General features: G+C 40.2%; 1 protein-coding gene across 3 annotated transcripts in view; it reads right to left on the reverse strand.

The window, feature by feature from the left end:
- The window catches only part of znf385b (zinc finger protein 385B), a 57275-nt gene that overhangs the window by 23945 nt on the left and 8990 nt on the right, over positions 1-24340 (reverse strand). For 2 of the 3 annotated variants that reach the window (XM_028591089.1, XM_028591090.1), the window contains exons 4-6: positions 8304-8441; positions 7347-7490; positions 6685-6801 (exon numbers count right to left, since the gene is read on the reverse strand). In XM_028591089.1, the coding sequence (XP_028446890.1) occupies positions 6685-6801; positions 7347-7490; positions 8304-8439 (397 nt within the window). In that variant the 5' untranslated portion in view covers positions 8440-8441. Of the gene's footprint in view, positions 1-1058; positions 1277-6684; positions 6802-7346; positions 7491-8303; positions 8442-24340 lie in introns of those variants that run through there. The other variant, XM_028591091.1, reaches the window with a different exon arrangement.

The following is a 24340-nucleotide window of genomic DNA, read 5'->3' on the forward strand; positions in this document are numbered from 1 at the left end:
TACAAAACTACAATTTAAAATGTAACTATTTTTTAGTGGTGTCTTTTATTTATATTTAATTCAATGTATAATTTGTTCAATAAAATAATGTTGCAAAATAAATTCCTAAGTCAACAAGCAATGTGTATTTTAGCAGAATGAAAGCAGCAGAAATGCAGAACTGAGTACACTTTAATATCTGTTTATCGCAAGTAATATCGTTATCGCATTATTCAACAACGTTATCGCATATCGCATATTTTCCTCACATCTGCAACCCTAATACTGAGAAAGAGAAATGATGGCTGATTGAAACAGATTTTGGACTGCAATGTTGTTCTGTCAGTCAGTCCGCCACTTTGGTCCAGAGCCCTGAAATATCTCAACAACAGTTCGATGGATTGTTGTGAAATTTTCAATAGACATGCATGGTCCTCAGAGGGTGAATCTTGTTGACTGCAGTGATCCCTTGACTTTTCATAGCACCAGCATGAAGCTCATATTTGTGTTGTTTTGTGAAAAATAAATACAAATACATTGGTTTATGACCAAATACCATCAAAACTAATGACTAACAACATCCTTTATAGTTTAAATCAGCTTCCATCAGCCTTCATCACATCTTCTCTTTATCAAAACCACAACTTTTACACATAAGCCAAGAGAAAACACTGTTTAGCTTCAAACAAAGGCAGATCAATAGAAATGTACTGATTGACTGTTCCAATAAACTGTAATGACACAACAAAGTAGAAAACAACACCCAAGAAAATTTGATATTTTGTTGTGATGTGAATATAATCGTCACACAATAATTATAATAAACTTCTGATAAGCAGCTGATAATGTGTGACACTGACAGTTTTCACATTGTGAGCAGAGAGACTACAACCTCAGTCAAGGATCGAGAACCTCAGTCAAGGATCAAGTCCACCTCCCCCCCCCAAAAAAAACAAAAAACTAAAAAAACTAAAAAACACACTCACACATAACTGATACAAAAAAAGACGATTGCATTGAAAACCTACGCAGCTAAATGTGGAGCTCAAACACAAATGGACAAAAGACGGATTTCCTACCTTGACCCAGGAAACTACTCCACATCATCGACAGGGAGACAGCTGTCTCACCTCCTTCTCCTCTTCCTCCTCCCTCTCCCCTCTATCATCTGCTTCCCCAATAACAAAAAGCAAAGAAGAGGAAACCCAAACTAAACAGCAGAGAATCGCCACCTGACTGTCTGTCTGATGGAACGCTTGTGTGGATAGAGGATGGCGACCGACACACTGCGAGAAAGATACAGAGTGTACAGTGTATCTGAATCACTGAGGTGATGGTATTTAGGGTGAGCGGTGATGACAGCCACTCTGTCTCAATGGAAATCCCTTTTTCACAGTCTCTCTATCTCTGTGTTGCTCACGCTCTATCAGCCAGTTCATGGCATCGTGATTAAAAGGAGAGAAGGATACAAGCTATTAGTTATTTAATTCACAAGAACAAAATGCAGAATGAATATGTACAAGAACGAAAGAAAACAGACAAAAACAGCAAATAAAAAAAACAACGAATAATTTAACAAAGGAATCAAGAGGGACCAATAGAAGAGACACTGTATTAAAAGACAAAGAGGAAAAGAATTGAGTGAAAGACAAAAATAAGCAAGCAAGTAAATTAAAATGATTCAAAAACAAGAAAACTAAAATGACAAATAAACAGGACTGGAAAAGAACTCTACCAGTCATCTACAAGTCCTTCTTATTCTCTAGAGCTACGGGTTCACCAGTCCAACCGAGTGTCTATTAATCCAACCAGTCCTAACTATATTTTCTATGTTTCATACTGTACCAACAACTTGTCCCCTACCAGTTTTAATCTTGACTAGTCCTACGAGTCTTCTAGTTCTGTTAGCCCAGTTTTATCTAGACCTTATAGACACATATTTTATTACAAGTTGTTGTCTACTGGTCGGTGGTCACAGATGTGGGTCATGTGGTGCAGCATCACAGGTTCAAATCTGGTCACATACTCCCCCCTCCTCTGAGCCTACTGTCATGAGTGTGTGAATCTGTCAGCAGGGTCTATTCATACACAGCTGAATACATCAACGCAAAACCACACATCAACACCTGCCCAATCTCTCCATTTCACACACAACAATATGTGTCTATTAATAACGTACATTTGTCATTATGTACAAGGTATCAGCAGGACAACATACTGACCTTGATTAGCCCAGGAGAGCTAATTAGAGCTAGTCTACACACACACACACACGCACACACAAACACACACACACACACACACACACACACACACACACACACACACACAAAATCTCAGTAAAACTACATTTTACTCTGTGAAAAAAATAAACTTCAGTACCCTCACCAAATGTTTCACACGTTATATTCATATTCATTATTGCTGCTGTACAACGCATTAGACAGTCAAAGCACATTGGCTTCAGCTTTGCCCACAGCAAATACTGAAAACTAAGAGAGGAGAGTAGCTTTAATTTTGTGAACGTTATTAGTCGCACGTGAGTTAATCTCTTCATTTGTACTGATGTGGATCATGGGAATTCACTTCTTTAATTAGGGAGTGTGTGGGTGTGAGTGTGTATGACTGTTAATTCTGCCTCCTAGTGGTCACTAACTGCCACTGAGGAGAAAACACAACTATGAGTGTATTCAGTTAGAGCACATACTCTTTATACAGCATATATTCACTTACTAGTATGAATGTAAATGGTTCTCTCAGCTCCTCAGACTAAGAACAATTATGCAAGTAATTCTGGTTCACCTCCTACTGCCTGGCTACATGTTTGTAATTATGTATTTTTTTTAATTTAAAGGAGTATTTTTACACAATTGTATTGATACTTTCATTTAAAGCTAATATATGTAACTTTCTGAAACAGTGTAATTTTTCATCTGATGATCATAAATGACATAAAACAGGAAATAAGACTTATGGCAGTTACACACCAACCAGACGGCCAACCGTCAGCAGAAAAGCCAGTCCGACTGATCAGTCTCCCCGAGTTGGTCCCAAAAGTGCCTCAGAACACACCAAAGAGACGAGACGTAATACGTCTCCATAACAGCAGGCGGCGCTAATCTGTAGTGTTGCGCAAAAAATTAAAACCGGCAACTTATTGGACGAACGCATCACATGGGTTTGTTTTCTCTGGAAATTCAAAGCCAGACTGTCATGGCGGCTCGTTCAGAATACGATCTCATATTGTACTAAAATAGTTCACTGAAACATGTTATTGAAAACATTTTAAGCGAGAAATAGGCCATGCAGTTGCAGAATCTGTCTTCATTTCAGCTCAACAAAGGTCAGTTTAAAAGATTTTTGTCAGATTTTGAGAGACTCTAGTCACCTCATTCCGCTCGCCATTTCCGGGTGAGTCCCGACTGCCCTGCCGCCGACTGAACATGTCAGGTCGGCCAAAATGAACGCTGACAGCCCCCCAGACTGACGACACACCGAACAGACTCCAGTCACCGACCTCGCCAGACTGTCCAACGGCCGATTATCGGGTTAGTGTGTCAGCGCCTTTACAGTAAAAAGAACGCCATTTTTTTGTAGTTTTTATTAATGCCTCTGCCCAGGTCTGATTTTTCCCACAAAGGCACAGAATGATTTACGGTAGGTAGATGGCGCCACAGAGCACACATTCTTTTTTTATTATTTATTTATATAGGCCTAATTGTTTTCTAATTTTATTTTAGAAGTTATCTGATGTAGTTATGGCTGATATTTGGGCAGGACCATCACAGAAAAAAAGGAAATTTTGGGATTGTAAACGATTCAAAAATGTCCCAGAATTGGCCCTCAGGTATGTAATATGTCTATTTCATTCATAAAATAACTTTAAAATGCGCAATGTGGTTGTACGTCAGTAACCTACATTAAATTTTGTCCCCCTTCCATTTAGCGCAGACATTATATTCCTTTTAGTTCATGTTTGTGTTGGCCTACTATTTTCTTTTCCCTTGTCCCCATGTACCTGTGTAAAGTGTCCATTGGCATCATGAAATGCGCTATATAAATCTAAGTTATTATTACGTTCGTTGCTACAACAAACTCTTAAAAGTGACACAGTAACAGTGATACCAGGTTTAGCTCATGATACATTCAGGCTAAGTATGCAACACTTGAAATGCAACGATGCATCTGTAACGTATTCTCTTATTGTAAATGAATGATTTTCTGTCCGAGCATAACATTCATTGCGACTATATGACTCGGTAACGCTAATACAGAACCGTAAAGAAAAGACTTTTACGACAGCAAGCGTGGTAAAAACACTACCACTTTTGTCCAAAGCGGCCGCTAGAATCAACACAAACTGAAAGTTACATACAGCCACTTTAAGTAAAGGCTCTGAGTACTTCTTCCAGCTCCATTGATGTATCATTTTAGCCTTTCAGTACTGACAGTGCACATGTGCTATTGTTCATCTAAGACATAGCAATCCATACAAAATAACCCATACCAGCTGTTTTATATGAAGATCATTGATAGAGGAACTCACAGATCATGTTAACTGTAAGCCTGTTTGTATTGGCTGTGATGTCATCTGACCTGACTGCTGATAGGCTGCTCAGCCAGGTCAGTGTCTATCTCACACACACAAACACACACACACACACACAATCACTCACTCACTCACTCACTCACTCACTCACTCGCTCTCTCACACACACACACACACACACACACACACACACACAAAATGCAGACAGCTTGGCCTGGAGGAGTTGAGTTCAGGCCAAAGAGCTTTTCATGGTCGAGCAAGCATCATGTAAGGGACAGAGAAAGAGAGAGAGAGAGAGAGAAAAATACAACACACACACACACACATAAGATATACTACAGTATATGATTGATATAAATCAATCTTAATGTCGTGTTAATATGTGTGTGTGTGTGTGTGTGTGTGTGTGTGTTTGTGTGTGTGTGTGTGTGAGAGAGAGAGAGCGAGAGAGAGAGAGACAGGAGAGAGAGATTTAATCTTTAATCAGTGTTATTGTAGCCTGTACACTGATATGGACACATAGTATGTAATTACAGCTGCTGCACACACACACACACACACACACACACACACATTGTCTTTCTCTCTTGACATCTTCCTCCCACGTACTGTAATTAGGTGTGTGTGTCTATATGTTTGTTGGTTTTTATGTCCTATTCTTTCCTCTTGTTTTTGTTGATTTTGGAACTTAGTATTTTTTATTTTACTATATTATACGAGTGATGTTGTCTTTTTATAATCTAACCTGGAAGTCAGCACTACTCCACTTGGAAGTTCTGCATTGTGTTTTTGAACAAGAAAACAAGGCCAACAAACTGGATCACTGTATTATACAGTTTTGAACAAGAAAATAAGGACAACAAACTGGAACACTGTATTATACAGTGATTTACATAAAGATTTCATCACAGCAGATTTTTGTGGAGACACCAAATACAATGTAAGGATAAGAATCAATGCAAGTGATGTCTTTGAGAAATGTCGTCTGTGTGGTTTTGGAGCAGTGATACGTCCCAATTTAATGACCTGCTGCTGTCTGCTCCACTTCTCAACTCCTTTGCATCTCACAGCACATCCCAACTCTGTTGACCAACAGTTTGACTTTAAAAACTGGGTCTGAAATGCTGCAGACGAAGGAAACTGTTTCAGTCACAGCTGATTACAGAACCAAAGAGATTCAAGCAATGTAAAGAGCTTCCACTGTAATTTCAGCAGCAGAGGGCACTGGAAGTACTTAGAAACCTGCTGCAATAACAAAAAAACGTATATAAAACTGATGAGTTTGGACATAAAATATGAGAGCTAATACAATAACACACTCTTGTATCATTTCCCAATAGCCACTGATAAGAAGATCTATTACTATCTTTATGCTAAAGGAATAGACATAATGGGAAATACACTTTCACATAGGCTTTCTTGCCCAGATTTAGAGGTAAATATAGACACATCATGCATGTGCATATGAAACAACAACCAGCAGCCAGTTTAGCAGTTAACTTAGCTTAGTATAAATACTGGAAGCAGAGGGAAACTGCTAGCCTGACTCTGTCCAAAGGTAACAAAATCCACAGATCGATTCATATCCAACTTGGAGATTGTCAGCTAACATGGGTGAACTTTAGCCACTGTGTAAGCATGACAAAAAGTTTCAGCTCGTCAACATGACTGACAGGTGTTTGGGTGGAGCTAACAATACCCATAAAGAGGTTAAGTATGAATCTGCACTAATGATTTGACTTAATGCAGGGTCAGTTTATTCTTTCAGGGGTCCATCTGAGAGCTCTCTCTCTCTCTCTCTCTCTCTCTCTCTCTCTCTCTCTCTCTCTCTCTCTCTCTCTCTCTCTCTCTCTCTCTGACCTCTCCCAGAGGGCAGCAGCAGCTGTTTATGATGGATGAGCCAAAGTCACTGTCACTCAGCGGACAGACATTCAGACTTCACAAATGGATGTCCTGTTTAGCACTTAATGTCTGTCTGTTTACGGTGAGAACTTGCATATATTTCTGTGATGTTGTTTGGACTATTCATTTCCTCTCATGCATGTCAGTTGTAGTCTTTGTGGTGCATTCAAGTGCAACTTTTAATGTTTGATTAATCCGTCATTGTCAGCACAGTACACCAGTAGTAGAAGAAGCATTAGTAGCACTGGTCCTACCTGCCGTCGTGCTGGATGAAGCACTAAGGCTTGGACTGAGGCCTGGGGTCGGAGTGAGTCCTGCAGGCTGGGAGCTGAGCCCTGTGGCCTGGGGAAGAGACCTAGACTGAGCCCCCGCTGGAATCAAAGACATTAAGATCCATTAGAACATCTTGCTAAAGCTACCGCTACTACTTACTGCTATTACTACAGCTACTGGTGCTTCTGTGACTACTACTGCAGTCACCTTGCTACTACTAACGCAGCTTAAACTATGTGACTACTGCTACAGCTACTACTAGCCTACTACTACTACTACTAAAACTACTACCGCTGCTTAGACTTCTGCTACCCAACCTGTCATGTGAGATAAATTTTCAGGCTCAGGTCAGATTCGATTCGATTCGGTTATTTTCTAAATGGATGGTTATTTGTTGCGAGAAAATACGCGTTGCCGAGTGGGAAAAGGGAGTGAGGTGTAGTGAAGCTCATGCGTTGTGTTAGCCAAGCAAGCTAACAAACAGCAATGGTTGAAATAAAGCAAACATTTAGCGTCAGGTCTTGAGTCAGTTCACAAATTTGATAGTAGAGGGTCAGCAGTTATTCTAATAAGTTTTATTTTTGCCTTATAAGCTGATTGTTAAAAACTACAAATGCAAATACTACTGCTGGTCGTACTTTACCTGCTGCCTGTTGTCCTGTCTCTCTAGCCTGGAGCTGTCTCACTCTCCGGAGGTGAGACCTGCCATTGTAGTGCAGCTGGGCCTGAGCAGCAGATGTCAGCTGCAAGTTACACACCTCACACAGCGAAAAGGCCCCACCCTGACCTGGGAGAAAACAACAAGGGTGTATCAGACTGTATGAGAAAACAACAAGGATGAGTTAGACTGTAGTAGAAAACAACAAGGATGTGTCAGACTGTAGGAGAAAACAACAAGGAAGAGTAAGACTGTAGGAGAAAACAACAAGGATGAGTCAGACTGTAGGAGAAAACAACAATAAGGCAGACTGTAGGAGAAAACAACAAGGATGAGTCAGACTGTAGGAGAAAACAACAAGGAAGAGTTAGACTGTAGGAGAAAATAACAATAAGGCAGACTGTAAGAGAAAACAACACGGATGAGTCAGACTGTAGGAGAAAACTACATAAATGAGTCAAACTGTAGGAGAAAACAACAAGGATGACTCAGACTGTAGGAGAAAACTACATGAATGAGTCAAACTTTAGGAGAAAACAACAAGGAAGAGTCAGACTGTAGGAGAAAACTACATAAATGAGTCAAACTTTAGGAGAAAACACCAAGGAAGAGTCTGACTGTAGGAGAAAACAACAAGGATCAGTCAGACTATAAGAGTAAACTACTGTACAAGGATGAATTTGACTGTAGGGGAAAACTACAAGGTTGAGTCAGACTGTAGGAGAAAACTACAAGAATGAGTCAGACTGTAGGGGGAAACAACAATAGGAGTCAGACTGTAGGAAAAAATTACAATAATGAGTCAGACTGTAAAACAACAAGGAAGAGCCAGACTGTAGGAGAAAACAACAGGGAGCAGTCATACTGTAAGAGACGACTACAAGTATGGGTTGGAATGACAGGAGATAATAGAGAGCGTTGGTGCTGGAACATGTCAATCACCTGGGGATGGAGTCTGCTGGACAGAGACACTGATGGTTGCAGGTGTTGGGGGGTCCATCAACTCCTGACACATCCCTCCGAAGGCAAAGATCTGCCCCCTTTTCAGGAGCTGAGAGGGGCTGAGAGGAGTCTTCATCCCTGAGGGAGAAGAAGCAGAGAAACAGACACACATGACGATTACGGATGTTCCTTAATATTCATTTATAGCAGATAGAAACGACAGAAAACTACATCATACCTTAAAAGAGCCAAATGTCGCAGTTAAAACAATTGATTTCAATGGAATTGCTGTGATTAGTGGATTTGTTTGCAAGGGCAAAGTAAGTCTGCACTAATTTTCAAGTTGTGACACTGAAATTTGTGCCATTGACTGATGATTGACAATTTTTTTAAAGGTCCCATTGCATGAAAATTTCACTTTATGAGGTTTTTTAACATTAATATGAGTTCCCCCAGCCTGTCTATGTCCCCCAGTGGCTATAAATGCTGATAGGTGTAAACCGAGCCCTGGGTATCCTGCTCTGCCTTTAAGAAAATGAAAGCTCAGATGAGCCGTTTTGGAATCTGCTTGTTATGAGGTCATGAGGAGCAAGGTTATGTCCCCTTTCTCTGCTTTGCCCGCCCAGAGAATTTGGCCCACCCATGAGAGAGAGACATCATGGCTTTCAAACGAGAAAAGTGGCAGTTGGTCAAGGCCACAGCCCCACCCCCCACCTTTCCCCCCCTCTCTCCTCCTCAATAGCTTCAGACACAGAAATGGCACATCCTAAGGAAAGCTCATTGTGGGACTGGCTCTAGTGGTTGTAGTTCTGCACCAAAGCTGAATTTCGGGAAAGAGACTTCAGATACAGTATTAGGGGACCACTAAGGTCTATATAAAAGCATCCAAAGAGCACCATGTCATGGGACCTTTAAAGATTATTTTCAGGGCTTTTTTGGCCTTTATATGATAGGACAGCTGAAGACAGAAAAGGGAAGAGAGATAGAGATGACATGCAGCAAAGGGCTGCAGGTTGGAATTGAACCCGGGCCACTGCGGTAAAGACTCAGCCTAAGTACATGCACATGCTCAACCAGGTGAGCTACCAGGGCACCCCAATAACCAGCTGTCTTGACAGAGAGCCATAGAGTCTGCCGCACCTTCCACTTTTACTGTACCTCCTCTGTAGGAGTATAAACTGCTCGACAAAAGAGTCATGGTTTTCAGTTATGCAACGTCTTTTGAAAAAAACTGTGTGAACATATGGTCCGGTTAGCAAAACAATTTGGTAACTGAGAATTAGCATGAGAGCTTTTTCCTCTTTTTTCAATAACACTTTAATGAACGAAATGAAGTACAATCCAGCGAACAAAATGCCAGCAGGGGAGTAAACTGCCCGGTACAAAAGAAAATAGAAAGAAGCTCAGAGACCTAATTATAACTGACTATTGCCAGCATGTAACCGGATGGCTGGTGTGTTACCTTGCCAGCTACGGTGGTGTAGATCTGGCACTTTTTGTTGTGACCAGGCCTGAAGAGTGACAATCTACCATAGTCCGCAGCTAAAAGCAGTTCATTCAAAATAGTATGACAAGGTCTAAAACAAAATGACACTTCCAAAACACCATATTTGTTGATAAAAGAAAAATATATATATTTTTTTTTCAAGACAAAGAAAATACTGAGAAAACTACTGTAAATACTGTAACATTACACCAAAGACCACTCCAGATGTTAAACAACGGTGATCCACGCAGCAGCAATGCATACAAGGCTGATGTAAAGGTGACACTGAACATCCACAAGAACAAGTTATGACCCTTAAAAGGAGATACTCACTGAGGGACAGACAGGTGGACAGACAGACGGGCGGACAGGAGTGAGGCCTGAATGACACCGGATGCAGAGTGTGAAGCATAAATGCTCACAGGGAGAGTGATGAAGTAATGAGTAAGAGGAGAGACGAAGGATGACATATGTGTGTGTCCAATGTCCTGTGTGTGTGTGTGTGTGTGTGTGTGTGTGTGTGTGTGTGTGTGTGTGTGTGTGTGTGTGTGTGTGTGTGTGTGTGTGTGTGTGTGTGTGTGTGTGTGTGTGTGTGTGTGTGTGTGTGTGTGTGTGTGTGTGTGTGTGTGTGTGTGTGTGTGTGTGTGTGGGTGTGTGTGTAGGTCAGTCCATGACTGTGTCCATCTGTTGTCCTGTCAGCTCTGCCAAGTCGCATGACCTCTGACAGGACACACACAAACACACGCACATGCACACGCACACACAGTTTTTTCATATTCAGTTATCTTTATTGCCACGACCTACATACATGACTACTGTATTTAAATTATCTTTAGGTATTTAGATCAGATTTAGTCAACTCATTTAGGCTGTAATGGCACACCATTGACTAATGGCAAAGAAAAAATGGTTACCTAATGATAATGTGTATTTTATAGAGTGGTATAGCAGCTGCTGGTGCCCATAAGGTCTGCACTGGAGAGGAAATCAAGGTCTCTAGTATCAACATCAACACACCAGCTGGACCAGCTATATCTGGGGCAAATTAATGTTTTTGTTCTATATAAACAAAATTGACTTCCAATCAGAAAGCCACTACTGTTATTCCATGACAATGGGTCAGCCATTGGGATGTACTGAGAACCGTCCGTACAGTAGCTATTGTGCAATGTTTTGTTCCTGATTGCAGTGACAAAGTGTTCTGAATATGCCAGAAAGCTACGAGTTACCTTCATTAAGTTGTGAAGTGAGAAAAGTTGACAACTTGAAACGACATTAAACTCTCCTGGTTGAATCATCAATACAAAAGAATAACCACTGCATTGGAAAATATCTGGTTCTTCGATAAAAATAAAAATAATCCAGTGTACATAAAAACAAAAGGTTAAATTAACTTTGACTCCCAAGGTGTATTTTGTCAAGAAATATCCAATCCAAGAGCTTAAAATTCAGTTACATTCACTGTTAACGGTGTGTGGGAGCTAAAGATTGTAGAGAAAACTGATTTGTTCTGCTAATCAAATGGGTCAATTTTGGATGCTAAGTAACTAAGTTCTAAGTAACTATGGTGCTGTGTTTTGAATCGCAACTCTGATTCACACCTCTTTTTGGACACCGGCAGTTTAATTTGGATTTTAACAGATTTTTAACCTGGACGTTTTGGCTCATGGTTCTGTAATATTTAGAGTAATTTCACTTTGTAACTGATTGTGATAAGATAAATCTATAGCAAACCTATTACACTGTAGACTCCTCTCTCTCTCTCTCTCTCTCTCTCTCTCTCTCTCTCTCTCTCTCTCTCTCTCTCTCTCTCTCTCACACCGGTCTCTCTCTCTCCCTCTTCCAGCTGGTTGTTAGTATTTGACTTTATGTTCTGCTGACAGCTGGTTAATCTGCCACTGTGATGAATTAGCTACAAAACGCATACACACACACACACACACACACACACACACACACACACACACACACACACACACAGAGCCAGTTGATGCTGACATCAGCTTTAGTAGAGAAGGATTAAATATATCTGCTCTATTGAGCTGGGAATTACAAACTACACACACACCCAGGTAGATACATACACACATATACTGTAAAGTAAGACGCAGAAAAAAGAAAAAGTAAGTCAGTGAACTGAAGATTCAGCATTAATATGAAATGAAATATGTATTTTTACCTTTTCCGTTGTTTGTGTGTGTGTGTGTGTGCCTAATCCAGGCTGACCAGGCAGTCAGTAATCAGAGAGGCCAGCTGTGGGGGTTATAATCTCTCTCACACACACACACACACACACACACACACACACACACACACACACACAACAATGTGATTGTGAGGAAAAGCAGCAGAAATATTTTTTTCAGCATCAGTGCTTCACAATAACCAGAATTTCTTCTTCTTCTTCTTCCTTTTCAGACTTTAAAGAGACTCAATAGAGTGCAAAGAAACATTTCACTGAGTTTCAGTATCATCTCCACGTCTTTACATAGTGAAATATGATTAAATCATACATTCACGTCTTTACATAGTGAAATATGATTATATCATACATTCACTGGACAAGAAACAGCACTGTGCTGCACTGTTTGTGGTGATAGAACGCATGTGATCTGTACCGATGTTCTCAAAAACAACCTCTTTTGAGATCAATAAGGGAGAACCAAAAAGTTCTTTGCATGTTCCTTTACTATTTACACTCTACACAAACAATATTATCAGTTTCAAAAGTTTAATCTATAGATGACAAAGTCTTATATGCATTTGGCTCCTTTTCAACTCAAGATTGCAATCTGACTTTAACATTTTTAGGACATAATCTCAAGTCTAGCTGTTTCCCTGTTTCCAGTGTTTATGCTAAGCTAAGATAACCATCCCCTGAACCTTCACATTGAACTGACAGATATAAGAGTGGAATCAATCTTCTAATCATTTTCACTCTCAGCTATTAAATGTTTTTGAAAGGCTACTGTAAATGCAAATAAGATATATCCTACACCCAATGATGCACAATTAAGACATGTATTAGGAACAACTAAAATTTAAAATTATATTTTTCACTTTTGGTAACTGATTAAGAATTTCTTTACCTCAAGAACCAAAAGAAATCCTCTCATAGTGTCAGGAAATAACAGGACAACTGCAGTGTGTGTTATTGTTCAGTGGGGTATGAAAGCTTTTATAAGCCTGAGTTCTGGTCTGAAATCACTAGACATGGCGATGCAAGGTTTACACCATCAGATATCTTATCTATTCTTATCTTGTTTTTAATGTCAGCAAGTGGACAAACGAGGGGCTCATCGGATTGGACGAAAGCTCTGAATACTGCTGGTGTAAAAGATAAAGAGATGGAGATATTGAAGAGGTCACTAATGCATGTCCCTGTTCCCTGAAAGAGACTGTACAACACACACACACACACACACACACACACACACACACACACACACACACACACTAACCTGAGGCAGACAGGACAAAGAAACTAATGGAGATGTGAAAAGACAGAGAGAGAGGTCTTAGAGTGGCTGTCTCCCACCCTGAGGCCAGTAGCTGGTAATGACAGTGGTCAAAGACACACACACACACACACACACACACACACACACACAGTAAACAGAGCAGTGGCTGGCAGCAGCAGAGATGCTACTAGATACAGTTTGATGTTTGTATGTTCGCCCCTGCAGGAATCTGAGATCAAACTATCAGAAGAAATTGGTGAAAACTCAAACCACTGCCTCAGAAACAACATGATACATTTCAGAAAAAATAAGTCAAATTTGACCAATAATTTCCATTTTTCTCACACAGTAACCCTTCTGAGAACCAGCAATAGAAATCCAGGTCAAATAAAATCAAATGCATTAATATCTGATCGTGCTTTGTTTCCTTTTCAAGACATCCACTCAGGCAGACTTTCCTCCCAGGATGTGTTTGACCTCCAACAGGCTCCACAAGTTCAAATCTCAGCAAATCATTTCTAACCTCAAAACCTCAAACTGGAGAAAGCTCTGACCTGAAACCGCAAACTAAACATTAGATGTATAAAGCTGGCTGAATTCAGGGCAAAAAACTTTTACATAAGTTTTACTTTTCCTGGCTCGCTCTTGACAACTCACATTTTCCTTACAAAACAAAACTGCTTTAAGGTTGTTCTAACCTACATTTACAGTAAGCATGTCTTAGAAAGCTGTGATTACAGTAGCTGGGTCTACTGCAAAAAGAAAAACAATGATGAATTGACATATTGTTGGTCTGATGGGACACATTATGATACAGACAATAAAACTTTAATATTGATGAATTCTCCTAATTTGTAAAATGCAGATGGTGTCATGAGAGCTCAACGCACTTGAAAACATTGTCAGCAATTTGACAACATATATGTAGGATAACAAAACACGCTGACAACTCAACAGAAATGCTGGAAGCCTCCAAGAACAGTGCTTTGCTATAAGGCAATTTTGTCTACGTGATACACAGGTATATGCAATATACCCACTAAGAAAGCTCCAGGATTTCCATATACCAACTTAAAAATGGACAATGACTAGTAACAACATACTTTCCATTATAATTTTGATATATTTTGAATTGTCATCTGTGTATTTAAACTGCTCTTAAGAAGGCTCTGTGACAAAACACGTAAGCGTATTTCTATTGTGTTGTGAGCCAAATAAGTATTTTGTTATCCTAGACTTTAAATCTCAGATGTGCTACATTTTTACTTTGACGCCCAAGACGTTTGTGACTGCTTTGAAAAAATGCCAATAAACCAGAGCACGTTTTTCTCCCATCCTGGAATGCTGTGTGGACTAGACAGACCATCCTAGGCAGCGCTGGGGAGAAAGGTCTGGCAACGCGAGACTAGTACATGACTAGTCTATATCCACGACGTTCCACTTCCGCGATTGTTCCATTGCTGTCGGAAATTCTGCCGGATGTCACTTTTGACGGTCAGATGTCCATTACCTTCTGCTTTCTATGTGTTGGAATTTTAAACTCCGGTAGAATTATGAGGACTATGGTTAACTGCTCCTCAGATCTCTGCAGGGTAAATCCAGACAGCTAGCTAGACTATCTGTCCAATTTGAGTTTTCTGTTGCACGACTAAAACAACTTTTAAATGTAGACATGATCCACCAAGACAAGTTCCTTCCCTGGGGATTTCTGCAGAGGAACCGGGGCTCCGTCCAGCGCTTAGCGCCGCCCATGACAATTGTGATTAGTTTTAAGACATGCCAACAAACCTGAGCACTTTTTTCTACCATCCTAGAATGCTGTGTGGACTAGCCAGGCCCTACTCCGCAGCGATGTGGAGGAAGATCTGGCAATGCGAGACTATAAATGACTAATAAAGACCTTGAAACTTAAAACGGGAAAGTCTCATTTCCCCTGACTTCCTCAGAGAGTTTCATTACGCTGCATGTGTGTTGTCAATCTGGTAAATGTGTTTCTCAATTTGTTCTCAGGGTCATCGAATAGATGATTAAGCCAAATATCACTCTTATGTTTTCTAACTCTGCCTTTTCTCATCAGACACATAAACTGCTCTCTTATAAACAGTGTCATATATAAAACTATACAAGCTGCACAGTTACACCACCATCAGTCTGAGGAGATCACATTCAGTCACGTTCAGACTGCAGTGAATCTGAAGACCTGCAGGAGGCCGTAACCTGAAGACACTCTGAGGACACCTAAGGTACTTTCCATTCAGCTAATTATCCTTCCTCCCTTCTCCAGACAGCCACCCAGAAATCAACTGAGGTTCTCCATCATCAAAGACGTTCCAAAACCTAAAATGTGTCTCGGAGCGAGGAACCACACAGGCGTATCCTAAAACTGCATTTTTACCGGTTGGCTTTGATTGGTTTGTGTTCAGGGATTGACCAGCGGGCCGGACTGCTATGGAAACAGCATTAACTGTAATATTAATGTAATTACATCACTGCATTACTGTAGGTTGGACAATCTACCAGTGGAATAACTACAACAGCAAGACATGTAACCCCTAGTTGCTCCTGAGGCATGCGATCTCTGACATATATAGCAATTGTAAGTCGCTTTGGATAAAAGCGTCAGCTAAATGACATGTAATGTAATAATGTAATGGCGGATCAAACGTTATTCATGTTTACTCATAAAACAAAAAATGAATACATTTGTGTTTAATCAATTGCATATTGGCTCATTCAGGGAAAGGAGGTATCCAAATATTTGTCACAGCTGTAAAGTCGTGGTCATTATTAACCCAATAATATCATTCTAAAATGTATTAGAATGACTTTACCTACATCAGTTACATTTCATGACACTTTGGAGTCATTAGCCGTTAGGTGTTCTTTAAAACTATTACTCAATTATTTCTCCACATTATAGGACAGTTAAGATGGCATCTGTCATGAATATTTGCCATTTCCTCAAAATGACGCTAAGGAGGTGCTAAGACACGAGGTAAAGTCACGAATGAGGGAATCGAGAAGTTAGCTATATGGAAAAGCACCGAGTCAGACAGGTCGAAAGACAGGTTTGTAGACAGTCCAGTTCTCTGTCTGTCTGTTTTCTAGTTGTCATGGAAGCGCTGTGTAGTAACACCACAACTGGTGATGCCACTGTGGTCTGTCCACTGGGAAACTATGACACACTAACGCACACACACAGGCGCACACACACACACACACAGACACACACACACACACACACACACACACACACACACACACACACACACACACACACACACACACACACACACACACAGATGAAAGGTGAGCTGCAGTCCCTCTGTTCTGCGTCCACATCCTCACTTTTCTGTCCAGGTGGTTTCTAAAAGTACTCTGTCCAACATTTAAAAAAAGGTAAAAGTAAAACAAACAGAAAACTCTTCTTCTTCCTCTTCGTCACAGTGAGCTTGTTCCAAAGCCCCTCTTTCAAGTCAGCAGAGGGGTTGGATTACACACGCTTTAAATCTCAGCAGGTTTCAAGTTTTAATACTTAAAATATTCATGAAATAATGTTTTGGTCTGCATTTCTTTGTAACAATAGCCATTCAAAGTATTTACAGTCAGTAATTATCTCTCTGTACAGTAGTTTCCATTGGTGGTGGTGAAGTCCGCCATTCCTGTGTTGGATTCAATTATCTTTATGTAATTCAGCTATCCGACCAATACTAAATTGTAGAGTTTAAAAAACACATACAAAAATATAAATGATTGAATGTAATCGTTATTGATGATCCAGTGTGTTGCTCTCAGTGTGGACAGTAACAGTTTAGGGATTTCATTTTGAAGCACACTCAGAGAGTGATGTAGAGTGTGTTTGTGTGACTAATCATCTCATGTATACAACTGACATCATGTTGGTTTACATACCGCAGGAGGGATTACACACACACGCACACACGCACACACACGCACACACACACGGAGAGAGCGGGAGGTACAGTGACGTTAGTCAGTCCAACCTTCACTTCAGGACAATGAGACTTCTGTTCTTTCTTTATATAGCTGCTCTGCTCCATCAGGACCTGACACTACTACTGTTCAAGGAGAAACTCTAAAAGCTTTCACACTAAAATCCAGCACTGAACTGGTAGCGCTAACAAAAAGTGCAGACCTGAGGGGCCCAGTCACCTGACACACCACTCAGCTAATGACCCACCTTGCTACCTAACGACTGCCACTGAACTCAATGACAGAAGAAATATAACTGTTGCGTTGGTGTTTCAGAGTAGATTTATCACATGTATCAGCATTCATGAAAACATTAAGTGAAACTTTTCTGAGACTCCTGATATATATGTGGGGTTTTCTTTTGTCTGTGTGTAGATTTTGCATGTTACAAATTGTTAATGTTGAGATCACAGCAGAAAAAGCAGCAGCAGCGCCATCGTAGATTAGATTTTTGTTTAGGTTTCGTCTCTTAAAAACTTTCCTCCATTATTGTTGTTGTTTGTCTTAGAGGAATAGTTCGTCATTATGGGAAATTCTCTCATTTGAGAGAGTTATGAGAAGATGTCTATACAAATACGAAGAATATGAAGCTAGAGCCAGGAGCTGGTTACCTTAGCGTAGTAAAAAAAACAGCTAGCCTGGCTCTGTCCAAAGGTAACAAAATCCACCAGCATCCACCATCTCAAGCACCTCTATAGCTTAATAAATAACACACATTATATCTCATTTTATCTGTACAAAACATCCAGCAAGGACTCCTAGAAGCAACTGCACTCAGAAAATTAAATACTGATCAAGAAATAAGCCCGCTTTAGAGGTGCTGGTAGGTGACATCTGTTCCCTTTGGACAAGAGCTAAGCTAGGCTTTATTCCTGTTTCCAGACTTTATGCTTAAAGTGCTCATATTATGCTCATTTTCAAGTTCATAATTGTATTTATAGGTTATATCAGAATAGGTTTACATTGTTTAATTTTCAAAAAACACCATATTTTTGTTGTACTGCACATTGCTGCAGCTCCTCTTTTCACCCTGTGTGTTGAGCTCTTTAGCTACAGAGTGAGGAATCTCACTTCTATTCTATCTTTGTTGGGAGTCGCACATGCGCAGTAGCTAGGTAAGCACTGCTAGCTAATCAGAAGCAGAGCATGAGGGCGTGCCACGCTAGCAGCTAGGCGAACATTATAACGTTTGTTACAAACAGTGTTGGGGAGTAACAGAATACATGTACCGGCGTTACGTATTCAGAATACAAATTATGAGTAACTGTATTCCGTTACAGTTACAATTTAAATAGTTGGTATTTAGAATACAGTTACATTGTGGAAATCAATGGATTACATGACAATACTTCTCTTTTCATGAGTTTATTCACTCTCTAAATAAATTAAGGCAACTTCATGCATTTCCAAGAAGCCCCAATATGAAAACGAAAAAATTAGCTATTTGCGTGATCAGTCAAAATGGAGTCGTAATGGAGTCGAGCAGCAGGAGCTAGAGGTAGAAATGGAGCCGGAAAACAACAGAGCCAGGGCAGGAATGCATTTCTATCTTGGAAATTCAAACAACATTTCACGTTAAAGAAAGAGAAAGAAGAACAAAATATAACTTGTAGTATGCAGTTTGGGACTACAAATACAAAAATCTATCTGCTTGTTCAGGTACTTGTTAGTAACGCTACTGTGGAAGCTTTTTTTGAACCAGAATAGGCCTGTTTAGTAAGCAGTATTTGATGGCCACATTCCTACACTTATAAAATGCAATTCAATGTGGAAGTAATCCAAGTATTCAGAATACGTTACTCAGATTGAGTAATGTAACGGAATACATTACAAATTACATTTTTGGGCATGTATTCTGTATTCTGTAACGGAATACGTTTTATCTTTCCCAACACTGGTTACAAAGTGATGCACGTTCGTCACGGAAGTAAAGGCTGGACTACAATAGAGCTGTTTGGAGCAGTTTGTGAACAGTGTTTTCTGTTGGAGATGGTAAATCCCTTTGGGCTGGACTTTGGGCTTTTTCACTTTGGAAGCCTATTACATGCACAAAAAAGATATATAACACAATAAAGGAAAGGGAAAACGCCACAAAGCATAATATGAGCACTTTAACTAAGCTAACTGGCTGGTAACCATAGCTTCATATTTAGTGTTTTGTTGCAATTATGCAAAATAATGTGAAATAATTTGGGATTAAAGTGAACATTTGTAACAGATCCTGTTTCCTGTCTGAACAGGAAGCTTCAGAGTCACAGAGATAAACCAGATGTTCTTCTATTACAGACTGTCAGGGATTAACACACACACACACACACACACACACAGCATGTAGGTTACCCTGCAGGCTGTGCAGGATTTTCTGGGACGTGATTGGTTGAGCCAGAAGGGAATTGTGGTTTGGGATTATAATCCACAGATAAATGTGTGTGTGTGTGTGTGTGTGTGTGTGTGTGTGTGTGTGTGTGTGTGTGTGTGTGTGTGTGTGTGTGTGTGTGTGTGTGTGTGTGTAGCTCAGTTAGTATAATCTGTAGTTTTATAATAGAGATTACCACTCGCACTCTTCTGAACATCCATGCCAGTTGTCTGACTTCGTCTCAGCAAAACACTGAACTCCTTTAACCTCCTTGTGACTGTGTGTGTGTGTGTGTGTGTGTGTGTGTGTGTGTGTGTGTGTGTGTGTGTGTGTGTGTGTGTGTGTGTGTGTGTGTACAGTCTGTGTGCAGAAGATACACACTTTGAGCATGAAAGTACATTTGGTTCCAGTACAGTATATGTACAATCCGTGATTGATCTGTGATTACTGCTTACTTTCGCAGTCAAGTCAAGTTTTATCCAAATGTAGTGCAATTTTTAACCAAATTTCCAGAAAATCACCAAAAAAAAGCAAATTAATGTTAATAACATCCACTACTGTTATACAAATATTAGGAATTGGAGGCGTCAAAATAAACAGCTGGTTGCGCTAATCCTCTAGTTGTGTGCCATTAAACCATTACAATAGAAGAGGGCGCAACAAGAATACGGGAAAGATTTAGTTTGCATTAGCCTCAATTTGGCTAAAATGGACAAACCCGGGCTAATGGAAATTAGTCTTGTATTTAGTGTGTCATCAGCAGGTAAACAAATACAACACAGATGTTGTATCACTTGTGAATGAATAACATGAAATGTGTGAATGTTTGGTCTATATTCTTCCAAACAATCACACTCAAAACCTGAGTACTACAAACTGACTGTACAACACGGTGAGTATCTGCAGTTTTCACAGAAGAGGTTGAAGACTTAAAGCTGCTGCCGGAAAACATTAGTCCGGCCAGAAAGACGAGAAGAAGGCTATGACATCACTTCCTTCTCAACATGCTGACTCATCAAACATTCAACACCTGCTCCACTCAACTAATGGAAGAAGAAACATGAGACACACACACACACAGAAACACACATCTTGGTGGGCAGGTGATTTAAGTTAGTAGACAGTCATTTGTTCTACTCTAAAAGGTTTTTTAGACAACAAAATTAAGTTTAAAGCTGATGAAGAGGAGTATGTAGGGGTAAAGTTGTGTCTCAGTTTCTATATATCACCTTCACATTAAGGACACTGTGACTTTTGACAAGATTAACTTTACTGTAATTTTCCAAGAGGCATAAGAGTAATGTCTACACTAATCCTTCCGTTTTTGACCCTCAGTCCACATTAAGCTGCTGATGAAAATAGTCCCCCGATAAACGCACTATTGAAAAACTACATTAGCGTGTGGCTTTTATCAACCGTTTTTTTAAGCCTTCCCCAATGTTTCTTTCCTAAACCCAAACGTTTATTGTTTTCCTAAGCATGTGACGTTGGTCACCATCATGTTTTTGTTGTTTCTTTGTGTTACTAAAGCCTTTCCCAATGTTCTTTTCCTAAACCCAACCTTTTTTTTTTTTTTTTTTTTTTACACGCGTGTGATGTTGTTCTCGCGATAGCATGGCACGTTCTCGCAATAACACAATATGTTTACATCAGCCGTATACGGCGTAGACATACATGTGGATAGCTCAAAAATGCGTACAGACAACACGTCATTTGGCTTTAGGAAAGTGACGTGTATGTTTACGCAAACTCATGATGCCATCTTGTGTTTAGAGAGATTAATTCTCTCCCACATCAAGACTGCTATACCTGCTGATCTTCATTAACAACACAAGTTTGCATATCGGATAAATAAATCAACAAATGATGCAATCATAACAGCTCTTCACCCATGCCCTCACACATCTAGAGCAGCAAAACACATATGTAAGGATGCGGTTTGTCATTTTAGCTTAGGGTTTAATACAATAATCCCCCACAAACTGGTCCAAAGAGTGACCTGGGCTGGGACAGATCACTGTGCTCATGGATACTGAGCAACGGACCCCAAAATGTAAGGATTAGAGGTAACACCTCCTAAACTCTCACAGGAGCACCGCAGGGGTGTGTCCTTAGCCCCCTCTTCTACTTCCTCTTCACACAATTGTTCCCCTATTCACCCCTTCAACACTCAATCTTCTCGTTTAACCAAAAGACAACAAAAGAGAAGACATTTTGCCACTTTTCTTTTGTTTCATTTGTTTCACTGTGTACCGAGATATTTACGGAAACAACCTGGACGAGGTCTGTCTGTATGTCTCAGAGGTGAAACTTCTTACAACGTCCTGCTGCCTCACAACTGATGACACAGTGTGTACATGTGTGCATGTGTGTCAGTGTGACCTTCACAACCTCAGTGTGTGTGTGTGTGTGTGTGTGTGTGTATGTGTGTGTGTGTGCGCGTGTGTAATACCTCAGAGACACAAGTCGCAATGAAACACTTCATCACTGCCGTCCTATTTACACACACACTTTCTCTTTCTCTTCTTCACACACGCACACACAAACGCACGAGCGCGCGCATACGCGCATACACGCACACACGCACACACACACACACACACACACACACACACACACACACACACACACACACACACACACACACACACACACACACCCTTCCTAACCTCTCTCCCGGGCCACTAATTGCATTTTTGATGATAATCATCCAATCACATTTCATTACTGTCATCACTTCCTCTTCATCACATGACAGGAAATTAATTAAACTTCCTTAGACAACACGTGGAGCAGGTGCAGACACACACATACACACACACAGGTAGCGTCATAAATCACAGCAGACAGAATGGGAGTAATGAGGTGGCTAGCTGTTAGCGCTATGGGTAGACAGCTCTTAGGCACACGCACAGTACTCCACATACTGCAATACTCTCAGTATTACTGCTACAGTGACAGAAAAAAATCGAATCTCTGAGGGAACACAGCACAAGTAGCGTGTGTTCAGTGTCATCAACAACAAAACTACGAGGCAAGCACAAAACTTATTGGAGCAGTGATCAGTCTGGAGCCAAGATTTCACAGAAACACTGATTTATGAGTTCAGAACAAGTTTTTATATGATTATGATATGATTTTCTTTAAGTAATATAGTTTCACATTTTGGAAAATAAGCTTTCCTGCTTTCTAGCCGAGATTTAAATGAGAACCTGGAGCCAGGAGATGGTTAGTTTAGGTTAACATAAAGACTGGAAACACTGCTTCCTGCAAAGAAACAGTCCGACCTGTCATAAAACTGCAATATGTAGTTTTCACACTTCAGTTTTTGTACGAATTAAATAAACATATAACATGTTAATCAGTGAGCTTTAGAGGTGCTGGCAGGTAGTCTGGCTAACACCAGACCAAGCTCAATCTTTTAAGATTGAACATTAGTCTGCTCTGTATTTTCTCTCCACAAGAGGCGTGATCAACGGGCATAGTTCAAATGACTCTGTACGCAATTGGATAGTCCTTAAACCAATCAGACCAACAATGTGGGTGACGTAGCAGCGACAGCGGCATCAACGGGTTGCTGTGCTTCGGTGGCCGGCTTGTTGAATGTAAACAAAAAGCTGCTTGGTCGCTTCTCTATCATCATCGTTTTAAACCCGCCAATAGCGCGCCAGGTGGATAAGCCAGTTTGTGATTGGTTCCCGCAAATTTGTAACGGAAGCAGGATAGAATAACGTACAGGTTTCCACCCTGAGCTGCAGGGCGAAATCAAATTGCCGGCAGATCGGGCTGGGTTTACCCAGTCTAGCTGGCAGGAGGATTTTGTTACGTTTGGACAGAATCAGGCTAGATGATTCCCTGTTTTCCGGCAATTATGCTTAGCTTAGCTAAGCTAACTGGCTGCTAGCTGTAACTTCAAAGATGAGAAAGGTAATAATCTTCTCATCTAACTATCTGCAAGAAAAATGATATATGTAAAGTTAATCTTACAGTTTTTTTTGATTGCTAAACGACAGTGGGCACAACTGGAGTCACATGTGCAAAACTCTAACTACAGTCTGCACAGCAGCAGTTCATGTGGACCAAACTCTAGTTCGTTTCTCATTGCTTGAACACAGTTTTCAAAACTCTACACACTTATCCCATGACTTTAACCACAACGTGCACAACACTGTAGATTTACAGCACTTTGTTCAAATGCTAACACACTGCTGTCAAAACTGTTAACCACACAAAACAGAATAGATTTCAGTCTGGTGCCTATCAAACACTGCTAATTGCAAGTTTAGCTGAAAGCCTAAGTAGGTGTCTTGTTTTAGACTAGTTAGTGAACATATACGGTATTTATATAGAGAAAGCTCAGAAAGCCTTTTTTTGTATACAAACACCAAATAAGAATGAAACAATTATACACTGTACCGTTTGAGAGAAACAGGTAAAAGAGCAAAGATACCAATATGTCCAGGTAAGATGTCTGAGGTTATGTACACAGCTGTAAAAAAAAGTGAAAAACACTATATCTTTACAATAGTAAAACTGCGTTCTTACTGTTTTTCAGAAAGTAATGGCGGTGAAAGCAATAGAAACACCACATTCATTTTTATTTAGAGATGATGCGGACATCCAATGTGATGAAGAAAATTTGCCACATGATGCTGGAGCGAGGCAGGATTAGTCACACTATTCTTTGTTACTGTTACGTATGTACCTTTAGTTTTTTTTCCCCAGTAATTCCATAAATTAC

The sequence above is a fragment of the Perca flavescens genome, chromosome 11, assembly GCF_004354835.1.
Source record: "Perca flavescens isolate YP-PL-M2 chromosome 11, PFLA_1.0, whole genome shotgun sequence".
NCBI lineage: Eukaryota > Metazoa > Chordata > Actinopteri > Perciformes > Percidae > Perca > Perca flavescens.